The sequence below is a fragment of the Protobothrops mucrosquamatus genome, unplaced genomic scaffold, assembly GCF_001527695.2.
Source record: "Protobothrops mucrosquamatus isolate PMUCROS unplaced genomic scaffold, P.Mucros_1.0 scaffold1242, whole genome shotgun sequence".
NCBI classification, from domain to species: domain Eukaryota; kingdom Metazoa; phylum Chordata; class Lepidosauria; order Squamata; family Viperidae; genus Protobothrops; species Protobothrops mucrosquamatus.
The window spans coordinates 103,308-117,316 of record NW_015387449.1 but is presented as its reverse complement, the minus strand read 5'-3'; the positions used below and the strand labels follow the sequence as shown (position 1 = coordinate 117,316).

At 41.3% G+C, this 14,009-nt stretch overlaps 1 protein-coding gene across 1 annotated transcript in view; it reads left to right on the top strand.

Annotated features, from left to right (window-relative positions):
* Window positions 1–11,178: 11,178 nt before the first annotated feature.
* Window positions 11,179–14,009, top strand: part of SPNS3 (sphingolipid transporter 3 (putative)) — a 94,731-nt gene continuing 91,900 nt past the window's right edge. The window contains exon 1 of the mRNA XM_029285067.1: window positions 11,179–11,365. Within this exon, the coding sequence (XP_029140900.1) occupies window positions 11,179–11,365 (187 nt within the window). The remainder of the gene's footprint in view (window positions 11,366–14,009) is intronic.

The window sequence follows — 14,009 nt, the reverse complement described above, 5'->3', positions numbered from 1 at the left end:
CAAAATGTAATGGTTCCTTTGGATATTATACTGTAAGCATGGCATGTTTCTTTCTTTTGATCCAGCAGTAAGTTTCCTCTGGTTCCACGTAGAGGTGGAGAGAATAAACAAATGCCTGTTTTGCCAAGGAGTAGATGGGGGAAGGGTGCGCTACCTTTAGATTGCAACAGAGCCTGGAAAACCTTGTCAAGGTTACAGGCCCCATTAAGGCATTAAGCAATGTGCTTCTGGAATATGCTGCAGGGAGAAAAACTAATACACTTTAGTTAATCGGTAAATATGCACCTTCCATTAGGGCTTCCTGATCTAAGCTAGTAAAATTTGGATGATCATTAGAGGGTAGATTTTGTAGCTCTTCCCTGCTTTTTTATGATTATCTGGAGATTACAGTCAGCTCTTTAGCTCAACTTTTCACCGCCCGTTGATGAGTTTACCTTCACGTTGCTGATGGGGACTGGCACAAGAGCCGTGGAAGAAATCTGGAGGTTTCAGCTAACTTACAGGAAGCAGATTTCGTGGAAGAAGAAAATCTCGGCTGTTCAGGCAAGCTGTTTGCTTTCGTAGTAATTGACAGGACATCACAGATAAATTTAGTCTGGCCACTGTCCTATTTCTCTCAATACTCAGCCTGTACATTTGGATATGTGAGACAAGCAAGGTTGTGCAAAAGTATATTGCAATGTTATTCCATATCCCTCCCTACCAGAAATCGGAGGATTTTGGAGTGTTGGGGATAGCAGTGCTTATGGACCTTGACCATCAAATTATTCAGACTAGTAAGAATGGAAAGAGATTGCCAAATTATCCAAAACGGGTGGATATTCTTTAAAATGCCAACCATGCTAGCTTACTGGTGTAACTTTGCCTATAGTTTACATGTCACAAAAGATATTGTAGCGAGGGAAAGGTACAGGAAAGGGCAATTGTTATTATTAAAGGAATAGTCTATTAAGAAAGACTTTGGGGGTGGTTAATTTGGAAATTGGGGCAGAGTGTGGCATGAAAAATGAGGAGAAAGGAATTATTAGGACTCCAGTTCCCCCACTGAAACTGAATGGTAAGACAGTACAAGTAGTCCCGAATTATCACTGGTCGTTTAGCAACCATTCGAAGTTACGACCTACCTGAAAAAGACCCAGATCCAACATTCCAATAGTTGCCCCATCCCTGAAGGTCACAAGACCGCAGTTCAGGGGCTCAGCAGGATGAATGCATTTACAGACATTTGCAGCACATGCTGGTCACATGATTGTATTTTACGACAGTTTTGCTGAAAACCGGCACTCCCAGTTTTCGGGAAAACCATGCCATAGCAAACAATGGGTTCACTTAATGACCATGGTGTTTGCTTAATGACCATTGCAAAAAATGTAAAATCAGGTCAATATGTTTTCCATTAAGGCTCCATTTTGGTTGTAATTACCTGTATTTTTTTAGACAAGGTGAATTGAAATGATGAAATCCACAAGATGGTCACCTATCCTAATGGTTTCAAAGGGAACCAGATAAAATTCATGGGGAGTTTCTACCAGCCTTGATGGCTGTCTATAAACTCCTGAATCACAAGCAAGCCCCATACTTTAAATTCCTAAAGCCACCTCTTTTCCACAGGTGTTACAGAAATCTCTTCAACTCCTTGTCTAAGCCTTTTTCAATCATCAAATCCATAAATCATTTCACTTTTTTCCACAAAAGGTTTCTAGTCTTTTTTTTTTAAAAAAAGGTTCATATCTTTATTCTTGAGCAGTTGAAAAAGCACTACAGATAGTCCTCTGCTTATGACCAAATTGAACCCAAGATTTCTGATGCTAAGCAAGACAGTTATTAAGCGAGTTTTATCCCATTTTACATCCTTTCTTGCCACAGTTGTTAAGTAAATCACTGCAGATGTTAAATCAGTAACACGGTTGTTAAGGGAATCTGACTTCCCCACTGAGTTTGCTTGTCAGAAGGTCGCAAAAGGTGATCACATGACTCCGGGACACCCCAACCGTCAGAGATATGAGTCAGTGGCCAAGTGTCTGAATTTTGATCACATGACCATGGGGATTCTGCAACGATTGTAAGTGTGAAAAATGGTCATAAGTCGCATTTTTTCAGTGGTCTTATAACTCTGTTCACTGTTGTAAGTTGAGGACTACCTGCGCTTTTCTGCTCATTAATCCTTCCCACCCAATCTCCCAGATAGCTCTGAATGGACCAGGATTTCTTTTTGTAAAATTAAGTCTTACTACATTTTGATCTTGATAGGTGAAGAGAGATGTCATTTATTTGCCACAACCTCTTTCCCTTGGCAAATGCATGGAAACCACTTTACGTGCCTTCCATATAAAGGATCAGCTCCTTTCCTTCTTACACAAGACAATATGGATGGTCTTTCTTCTCTTTTCTTCTTCTCCTTCCCCAAACAATATTTTTAAATTGACCTCACCCCTTGCCCGCTTGTTGGTTTCTGCAAGAATGAAACAAAGCTACAATGCCTAGAAAATAAATTTAAAAAGAAACCTAGGAAAATCAGTAAGAAAGCTAAATGAATCTGACATAAGTATAAATTACATCTGCAGAGCCAGAGCTAAAACAACCGAAAGAAGCCCTACAAGATTGGAAAACTTGAAAAGAGCTGATCCATAGAATTGCTGAGAATTGGACTTGACTGAATAGATAGCATCATCATCAAGTATAAAACAGCGACAGAAGGATAAATTTGGGAAAGTATTATCTGACTCATGAATGAACAAGGAGCCAGAGTGCTGGGATTATATGCTCATGCAGATTGGCTGCTATTGTTGAGACTTCCAAACCATCAGTGACTTCCAGATAGAAGACACGAAGCAAGAGGCAACTGGACTTCCTTTGTTTTTCCTTGAATGAGGAAAAACAAAGGATGAGAAGTGAAACGTCTTCAAGGAAAAACAAAGGAAGTCTAGTTGCCTCTTGAAAAAGCACCTCTTAGAACAATCATGACACGGATGACCCAGACTCTCCATAGACAAGACACAAAGCATTTTCAGTCGGAAGGGATTGGACAGTATTTCGTCATTCCCTCATTTATGGATTGTTAAAATGGAAACTTAAAAAAAATAATGGAGGAAGCAGACTGGGAGAATCGGGCATGTGCAGCACTGTCTCCTCTAGGAAGATCCAGTTCATTCATTATGGACAGCCACTTGTCTGGAATGGTATAGGGCAGTGATGGCGAACCTTTTAGAGACTGAGTGCCCAAACTGCAACCCAAAACCCACTTATGCATCGTCAAGTGCCNTACAGTTTCATGCCCGTTGCTGGTTGGCTAACTAGCAACAGGGTCTTACCAGCCAATGGAATTGTGTGATTACAAGCCAGGGGAATCCCATAAAAGAGGGCTCCCCTGGCCCAGAGAGCCAGTCCGGATTTACTTTATGCCTTGCCAATAAACCAAGAGCTGACTGTCACTCGACTCGTGTCTTACTGCCTGCGCGATCCAACAGCCTAGGACTGGGGCGACGGCACGCGTGCCCACAGAGAGGGCTCTGAGTGCCACCTCTGGCACCCGTGCCATAGGTTCGCCACCACTGGTATAGGGTCTCCTGCCTGAGCAGGGGGTTGGATTAGAAGATCTCTGAGGTCCCTTCCAAATCTGTTACTCTGTAAGTCTGTATCTGTAACTTAATATGTTAAGTATTCCCAGCATACATGAGGTGAGAGTTGTATCCAAAGGGAACATTTCTTGGTGGTGGCCTCCACTTTGTAGAATAGCCTCCTCTTGCCTCCAGAGGTCAGGATTGCACCGATATTGATATATTTTTACAAGATGATCAAAATAGCTATTTCTCACGGCTTTGGAATGTGATGTTGCTCAACAATGGACTGGTGATAGTAGATTTAAATGACTAACATTTATTTTATCACGATGTCCTCGTGGTTGTAGTTTCTAGCTGATATCTTGCAGATCTGGACTGTTAGAAATAGACAGTCATCAATGCAACTTCCCCATTTCCGAATACAAGGGAAATGCACTGCTGGGGATCTAAGGGTTAGCTCTCCCTCCAGTTAAGGGTAGTGGGCATTCATGGATGATTTCAGTGTGGATTTTCCAGCTAATACAGGTAGTCCTTGGCTTACGATCACAATAGAGCTTCAATTTTTTGTTGCTAAGTGAGACATTTGTTAAGTGAACTTTGCCCCATTTTATGACCTTTCTTGCCACCGTTGTTAAGTGAATCACTGCAGTTGTTAAATTAGCAACATGGTTGTTAAGGGAATCAGGCTTCCCCACAGACTTTGCCTGTCAGAAGGTCGCAAAAGATGATCACATGACCCCAGCATACCGCAATGGTCATAAATTGGGTCAGTTCCCAAGTGTCTTAATTTTGATCATGTGACCATGGGGATGCTGCAATGGTCATAAGTGTGAAAAACGGTCATAAGTCACTTTTTTTCAGTGCCGTTGTAACTTCAAACAGACACCACAATGGACTGTTGTAAGTCGAAGACTGTATATAAACCAGGATATAGTTCTTCAGTAAAAAAAAAATGCATGCACAAATCTTATATTTATATACCCACACTCACATACACACATGTATGACAAAGAGAGAGAGAGAGAGAGAGAGAGAGAACATGTACCCTTAGCAAAAATAATATTTTGTATTTTTAATACATTAAATTGCATGCAGAAATACATAGTTGTTGATAGAAATTTTGGTGTCATCTTTTTTTTTAATCTCAATCTAAGAAGAAACCCAGTTTATGAATGGAGAAATTGAGAGTCAGTCTTTCCTACCCAGAGCCCTGTGGAATGTTACTGTGAATATCCAAAGTGTAGAAGCTATAATGGAAATATTGACACAGCCTTGGCCAGCTGAGGAATGTCCAGCATTTTGGAATTTGGAAGTAAGAGCTGGCTTTTTACTGCATCCAAAGAAGTCAATGATTTACTGTGGATTAGTCCTTCATGTCTTCAGGATGTCAACAGTTTCTGAATTCAAGTAGACGTGACTTCCTCATTACTTAGGCTTCTGATGCTATTGGAAAATTAATTTAGACTGTGTGTGGTGGAGATGAAGGCATAAGCTGCCCTAATATTTTCAAATCTTGAGCATTCCTAATTTATGCCTATAAGAGATGGATTGTCCACAAGAAATGAATATAAACACAACAATTCTGGTGACATCTGCTGGTTGATTGAATTATCAGCTCTCATGTGAGCTGGGGAGGAATTCTTTCATTAGAAGCAACCCAAATGGCCAAATAATGCACAACCTTTCCTGTTCTGTGGTTCTTGTGTGTAAAAAGGGAGAGAGATCTCACAGACCCAGGCATAAACACAGACACATAAACCACCTTGACTTTTTACTCTCTTTTGTGGACACCTCTGTGACTGTGGAGATGTTTATTAGTGGGTTGGGCATTAAATTCTACTTCACCTGACAAAATATTGTAGAGAAATTGAAATTTTACCTGTTTTATTGACCTCAATTAATAATCTTGACAAAGATGATTAGGGGACTGGAGGCTAAAACATATAAAGAATGGTTGATGGAATTGGGTATGTCTAGTTTAATGAAGAGAAGGACTAGGGTTGACATGATAGCAGTGTTCCAATATCTCAGGGGTTGCCACATAGAAGAGGGAGTCAAGCTATTCTCCAAAGCACCTGAAGGCAGGGCAAGAAGCAATGGATGGAAACTGATCAAGGAGAGAAGCAACCTAGAACTAAGGAGAAACTTCCTGACAGTTAGAACAATTAACTAGTGGAACAACCTGCCTCCAGAAGCTGTGAATGCTCCGACACTGGATGTTTTTAAGAAGAGACTGGACAGTCATTTGTCTGAAATGGTATAGGGTTTCCTGCCTGAGCATGGGCTTGGACTAGAAGACCTCCAAGGTTCTATTCTATTCTATTCTATTCTATTCTATTCTACTCTACTCTACTCTACTCTACTCTACTCTACTCTACTCTACTCTACTCTACTCTACTCTACTCTACTCTACTCTATTCTATTCTATTCTATTCTATTCTAGATGGAGTCCTCCCCTGCTGATTTTATTCTGCTACCGGTAGTTGTTGCCAACCATAGGGGTTGGTGCTCATCTCCGTTTCAAGGCCAGCATGATGTCATGGACCGCCATTACCATCCCACTGAAGTGGTACTTATTTATCTACTTGCATTTGCATGCTTTCAAACTGCTTGATTGGCAGGAGCTGGGACAAGGACGGGCGCTCACCCCATCAAGTGGTGCTTGGGTCTCAAACCTGGGCTGTCGGCTTTCCAGGTGACAACCCCAGCATCTTAACCACAGAGCCACCATGCTGCCTTAATTAGAGATGAAGAGTCACAAAATATAAAATAAATAAGAGAGGGGGATTAAAATATTAGTAGATACTGGAGATTAGTATCAATTTTATTCCAAGGAGGTTTTAATGGATTAAGTTTTATGAAATGAGGGTGATCTCATTCCCAAAATTGTTGATCTGTCTTGAAGTCATTTATTCATTCATTCATTCCCAAAATCTTTCAGAAAATCTTCCGAGATTTTTTTTTTGCAAGAATGCCCACATTGTGTGAGATTTGGACATTTATGCTGTATATATTTTAATGAAATATATTTTGGCCATCCAGGGTTGATGTAAGTATTTTAGCCCTATGTGGACGATGAATTGCTGGACTGCTTATTAATAGGTGCCCATTGGCTTCTGCACCATATAAGGTGTTGTTCTGTAAAATCTATTCTTTACCTTTTCAAGGAAATTATATGAGCAATTTGCAGTAGTTAAGATCCTTTTCCTGTTTGTGGCTTCGAGATGCATTTTTTTCCATTCTCTGCTTGATTAAAAAAAAGGTATTCCACCCCACGAAGAGGAAGGTGGAGGATATCCTTTTTAACTCATTAATGAAATGATTAAATGACCAATTCCAGTTATCACTTATCCATTTGGCAGATAAAATGAAACATTTAGTTCACCTAGATTGACATAAATGGAGCTCTTGTTTCTCCCAAAGGACAAGCAGTGATTCTTCAGAAATTTGGAACACTCTAATAAAGGAGAATATTTGTAGCTCAGGGTTGAAATGAGGGGTCCTTGGTGTTCTCTGAGCTTGGTTGTTTTCCTGCAGACATTTCATTACCCAAACTAGGTAGCATCATCAGTCCTAATATTGATGATGTTACTTGGTTTGGGTAATGAAACATCTGCACAAAAAAACCAAATTCAGAGAGCCCCAAGGACCCCTCATTAGAACAATCGTGATATCCAAGCAAAACTGGCAAATGCTGACAGAATCGACAAATGCCGGATGTACTATTTCTGTGTTTCTCAGCCGTGGCTGTTCGAAGATGTGTGGACCTCAACTCCCAGAATTCCCCAGTCAGCCTATGCATATGCTGTCTGGGGAATTCTGGGAATTGAGGTCCACACATCTTCAAGCAGCCAAAGTGGAGAAACATTACTCTATCCTTTTCACATGGGGCTAATTTTGTGTTGTTTGAGAAGCAAGAACTACGGTAATTCACCCCTCAAAATTCCTTGGCACACATCTTCAAGTAGCCAAGCTTGAGAAATACTCTACTAACGGTCTCTTCTGCCTGCTTTCTCCTCTGACTTCCTGTTTGGAGTCTTAGCCCAGGGGAAGCAGCGTTCAGGGTTAAGCACCATTAGCCAACTTTTTGGTCTCCACTTCAGGAAGTTTGCTTAATGCTTAGGCCTCTGGTGGGCCCCCCCTCTCTTTCTTTCCCTCCTGAAGCAGGAACCACTTTTGATTAACAGCTAAACTCAAGCAAGAACCTCTCTCCACAATTATATTAATCATCTTCATTTCTCTTCAGGTACTGGCTCAAAGAAGACCACTAAATGGGGACAGCATTTAAACCAGGGGTAGTCAACCTTGGCTCTTTTATGACTCGTGGACTTCAATTCCCAGAATTCCTGAGCCAGCTAAGCTGGCTCAGGAATTCTGGGAATTGAAGTCCACGAGTCATAAAAGAGCCAAGGTTGACTACCCCTGATTTAAACAGAGCGAGAAATCTGTCTCAAATGGGATATGCTGGGAGGTAGACAGCTAAGAGGAAACTCTATGAGCTTTGCCCTGCTCTTCCTAAATTAATAATCTGCTTTTGAGTGCAGTGAAGGACAGGTCCCCTCACTGAAAGAAGACTCAGTTAGCAACAGCAATATATATTAGCAACAGCAGTTTCTGTTATAGTCCCTGCCTTATGAAATATTTTCACCTCAGAGATTAGAATGGCCTCAACTCTGTTGGCTTTTTGCAAAGTTTTAAAAACTTGGCTATGTACTCAGGTCTGGGGTTCGGAATGTGCTAAGGGCCTCATTATTTGGCTTTACTATTAGTTGATTAGGCATTACAGCTACTGTTTATACATTTATATTGTGGATGTTTTTATTATTTAGTATTTGTTTAAACTGTTTTAGAATTTTAGAATTGTAAGCCACCCAGAGTTACCTGGTTAAGTGGAGTAGTTATAGAAATTATATAAATAAAATATACAAAGCCAGTCTTACCATACTATGAGATTCATGGCAAGGAAAGATTCAAACCTAGTATGCATGTATGTATGCATGTATGCAGTGCTTTTTTTGTAAAAAAAAAAAAAAGGTGCTGGAACTCACACACGTCATACAACCCGCCTTGCCTACCCTACAAAGTTTACCTTTGTAGTTGGAAAAAAAACTCTTCAATTTTTAGTGTATCTAAAAGACTAGGACAGTGATGGTGAACCTTTTAGAGACCGAGTGCCTAAAAACTGGCCCTGCCCCCGCTCCACCCCCCTNGCCCCTGCCCCTGCCCCTGCCCCGCCCCATCCCATCCCCCAACCCACCTGCCCGCAGGGCCACTCACTGCCTCCAGGGCCCACCGCAGATTGCCCAGGGAGCCCAGCAGTGCCATGGCAGCCACGCCCTCTGCCCGTGCCCCGCAGCATCAACTGTGCGGGATGGGGCATGAGGGCAGAGTCTTGTCTATGCTGCCTGGCTGCCATGTCCTTGACTGTGCTGCTCCATGTGGGCCACGCTCGGGGGCGACTCTCCTCCAGGGGGGTTGCTGGCGAGGAGGGGGTCGTGGGGGGAGGCAAGGCTGGGGCAACGGCACGTGTGCCCACAGAGAGGGCTCCGAGTGCCACCTCTGGCACGCGTGTCATAGGTTTGCCACCACTGGACTAGGATTTTGTTCAAGGTAAGTTAATACTATTAATGTTACCATGCACTGAGTGGCTTTAAATTACAAGAAGGCATTTTATTAATCTTTTGGGACATTTACCATTGGCATACCCATTTAGTTTAATGAATGGAAATGTCAGCTTTCTGTGTGGAATGAAATTGGCCCAATAAAGCAAAATTTGGTTGCTTGTAAAAGATTGAATTATTTTTAAGAAGTTGTCAAACAAGGTGGAAAAATTTACATTGGAGTTTTATATGGATATTGATTTGAAACAAATTAAAGTTGAAACTTTGTCAGTGAACAGATTACTTTTAATTTACCTTTAAGTTAAACCCAATTTAATAAATAGATCTGATCAAACCTCATACTCTAGGTCTACCTTTATATCTGACCAATACTACATAATTAATATATAGTATTATTAATAATAATACCTCCAAATCACAAGACATTGCCTTTATTCTTATTCTTCCCCTCTGCAGTTTGAATATAAAGTATAAAAGACTAAAAAGAGATTTTCGTAGAGATCCCAGCCTTTGAACTACCCAAGGAACTGAAACAGCAAAGTTTTGCTGTTGGGCAAGCTTCCACGCCAGCCGCCTTTCTTTCCTCTCACTTTGCCTCTTTTTAACCTCACATCCCACCTTCTGGAAAGGAAGGCAAAAGGGTCGCTCACCCTCTCGTGAAAGATGGCCTCCATGTTTATGTGTCTCCCACTGCCACCATCGGCTTCCACACCACATGGTCCGACCCAGCCAATCAAGCCACGCTCTGGCTGTGGTGCTCCGGCGCCTCATGGCTCCTCTTAGAGGAGGCAGAGAGTGCCAGAGGGGACCCCGCTTGCACCGTACCACCAGCGGGGCATTTTCAAAAACAAACGAGGATAGGAAGGGAAACAATAGGAAAAGAATGCAACTGTGGAAAATCCATCGAAAAAAGATGCTGGAACTCTGTTCCGGTGCATTCTATGACAAAAAAGCCCTGCATGTATGTATGTATACTGCTCAAAAAAATAAAGGGAACATTTTAACATGGAACTGAAGGAGTTTGCGTTCCCTTTATTTTTTTGAGCAGTATATTTATTTTCTGTCTTTATTATTTTTACAAATAACTCAAGGTGGTGAACATAGCCACACACCTTTCTCCTCCTATTTTCCTCACAACAACAACCCCATGAGGTGGGTTGGGCTAGGAGAGAGTGATTGGCCCAAAGTCACCCAGCTGATTTCAATGGCTAAGGTAGGACATGAACTCACAGTCTCCTACTTTCTAGCGTGGTGCCTTACTCACTAGACAAACTGGCTCTCCTATGCTGATGCTTTGAATTGATCTTACCTACTGTCCCACTGGATGAGGGTTGCAGTAGCTCACGTAACTTTTTTCATTTTTTGTAAGCACCATTGCATGATTGTGGCTGAGTTCACATAATACACTTTGTCATGGCTAACTGATCGATAGCCCATTCGGTTAACTGAATTTTCAAGGTCCTCACAACCCGACAAATCATCAGCTAATGCATGGGTTGGTTTGCGTAAGATGTTAATATATGAGCAACTGGTCTGTGGGTTTAGTGGGTCGTGAAGACACAGCTTCCATCTGGAATCACAAAGTGAAGATTCAGTTTACTCAAATTAGCAGTTTCTCTCTCAATGTGATTCTTTTTTCAACCAAATCTGGAGATGCTCAGCATGTCAAGATGGGCTCTTTTGCTTCTCTCCACAGTTTCATGATCTCAACTTAGCCTTGCCTCTCTCTATTGCCCATGGGTACGTTGTATTCTCAGCCATTTGAGAGAAGCGGGACTGCTTTTCTCACTGGCGTGGCGTGTGACCATGTTGGATGGAGAGGAACCTTGGAAATTCTGTGGCCAGTACACAGACAGCTTTTTACAGGAAATGACTGAGTAGAGCTTAGTTCCTCCTGTTGGAGGCATGAGCAAAGCTGAAGCTCCTTGTAGAGCAACAGACAAGTGTCAAACCAAGGTATGGCTTTGTACAACTAATTGGAAGTATTGACCAGGAAGATGGCTGAAGGAGTGATCCCAGATCTGCCACCTCAATCCCCTGCATCAATCAAGGTTTATGGAACTGTGGAATCAACAGAGCAATCTCAAGGATCATCACAGCCACCTACCAGAAGGGCTTACATCGCAATTGTTACGCTTTGCCATCTGAACCTGGTGAATTATATGGACTGGTTTCTCGTAGCAGGTAGGCTGGATCCTATTTACAATTACTTTGTGACAATAGCACCCAGAATGGGCTGAAACCTTTCTTGCAGTTTGGAAATAATAATAATAATAATAATTTTTCTGTACAAAAATGACTTCTGTTCTGACTGTACTCTTTAGATCCCTGAGAATTTCTCAGTGATGTTTTTGATCTGGTGCCATTCTTGAGGTAACAAACTCTTTCATCTCTCTCCAGCCTCTCTGTTTATCCATTCTTCCTAATATGAAATGCCCCTATGGCAACTATTCTTTCTTGAGATGCTGCCTTGGGATGAACCAGATGTACAGGGAGGCTAAAGATTATTGGAGAATTATTGTACAATGAAGATTGTACAGACACCTTCAGACACTATTCAGACCTCTCTATCATTTCATAACTAAATAAAACCGAGAATTCCACCATCAGAATGTCATTAAAATACTCGCTTTTCTTAAAGGAGAAATTGAAAGCAATTTTTCTCTCATTAAGTTGAATAAGAACTAGAAGGGGAAAAAGGGGGTGAGGAATGGGGAGTATACTCAGTGAAGCATAGCACTATCTACATTATCTTGTTGCAATAAGAAAAAAATAAGTATATTTTGAGCTATTCTCATACCAGCTTCCATGGATTAAAGCTCAATGCTCCAACTGCCATAAATGATACAATAAATGTTGGAAGAATGTGTTTAATCATCTAGTCCAGTGGTGAGATTCAGCTGGTTCACACCACTTCGGCAGAACCGGTAGCTAATTTTTTGTTGCCCAGGCCCAGAATGGACTTCCAGAAAAGAACGGTTGTTTCATATTTGAATCCCACCACTGATCTAGTCCAGTGATGTCAAACTGGCAGCCCCTGGGCCAAATGCGTCACATGTAGGCCACGCCCCCCACATTTCCACAAAGGCAAAAAACACCACCATCAGTGATGGGATTCAGATATGTGAACAACCGGTTCTCTGTGTGGATGCCACTTCCGGAAGTCCATTCTGGGCCTGGGCAACAAAAAATTTGCTACCAGTTCTCCCGAACTGGTGCGAACTGGCTGAATCCCACCACTGGTCACCATACATCACAATACATCATGTGACACAATTGAGTTTGACACCCGTGATCTAGTCCAACTGAAACATCCCAATTACAAGTAGTCCTCGATTTACAACTACAATTTAGCCCAATATTTTCATTGCTAAGCAAAGAAATTGTTAAGTGAATTGTGCTCCATTTTATGACCTTTTTTGCCATGGTTGTTAAGTGACTCACTGCAATTAAGTTAATCACACAGTTGTTACAAGAATCTGGATTCTCCCATTGCTTTCTTTGAATAGTACATCACAAAAGCTGTATTGTTTGCATTTATAATCTCCAGGAGACCAGAATGGAGATGGTATATTTATTCTTGCCCTCCTTAATCTGAGTTCAGGAGTGGAGGGCACAGTTTTGTGGTGGTTCTCCTCCTTTTTCCAGGATTGGTTCCAGTTATTATTGGTATCAGCGAAGACGTTTAGCTCTAAACCAGTATTTCTCAACCTTGGCAACTTTAAGATGTGTGGACTTCAAGTCCCAGAATTCCTCAGCCAGTATAATTGGCTGGAGAATTCTGGGAATTGAAGTGTACACATTTTCAAGCTGCAAAAGTTGAGAAACACTACTCTAAATCCTTGCAATTTAACATCTGGATGCGGAAGACTGAGAGCATGGGCTGTGATGTCATCAGTGTAGTAATGATACTTAGTTATAAATCTTGGCCCCAGGCTGACCAAAAGGTTCTTTCTCACTTTCTGGAGGCTATGGAGGTCTGGATGGGGAGAAACAGGCTTAAGTTAATATTATATTTAATACAATACAAATTATATATTTAATATCATTTTCAAAATTTTGTGGCTGACAAAGAGTTAAAGGGAGACTAGTATAGCTATTTCAAGCTCTTTAGCTCTCATCAGCTAGTCATAACCCTCTGGGATTCAAACTTGGACAGCTTGCATGTTAGGCAGCTGTATTAACCTCTAGGCCATAGGCTCCCCCTCACTCCTGTCAGCAGAAACCAGGGAGGATATATATATATATATCTATATGTTGGGTGGAGCACCCGGTCTACCAAATACAAAGCAATCTGCTCTGCATTTCACTCCAGTCTAGGAACATCTTTTGCAGGCAGACATCACAAATGTGATAACTGTAAATTCAAATATCATTTTATATATTTGAATCACTCTATAGTTCCCAGAAATGATGTATTATCATTTGGGTTTTGGGTCTGCTTTGGTACTTTCATTATGTTCTCTCTCATCTCAAGTTTCAGGAAATAGCGGGCTATTAATTTTATCGGGTTACTCAGAAATTCGGAAAAAAAATAACAAGAGCTGTATATATTCAAGCAAAAGCAAAGTGAGAAGTTCCAGTTCTTTCAAGCTATTTTTAAGTGGCTTTGCTTAAGCTGAATTGCCAGCTAGACCAAAGTAACATCTTTGTATATTTACCAACTGACAAAATTGGTGAATTGCCCTAGGGATTTTCTCAGGTTGCAGATATTCTTCTTGTTTGAAAATAGGTATCTCAAATCTTAATAAATTTACTTTACTAAACTTTAAACCTGCCTTTGCTAAACAGCTTTTCCTCATATGGTATCCTCCACCTGTTTAAACCG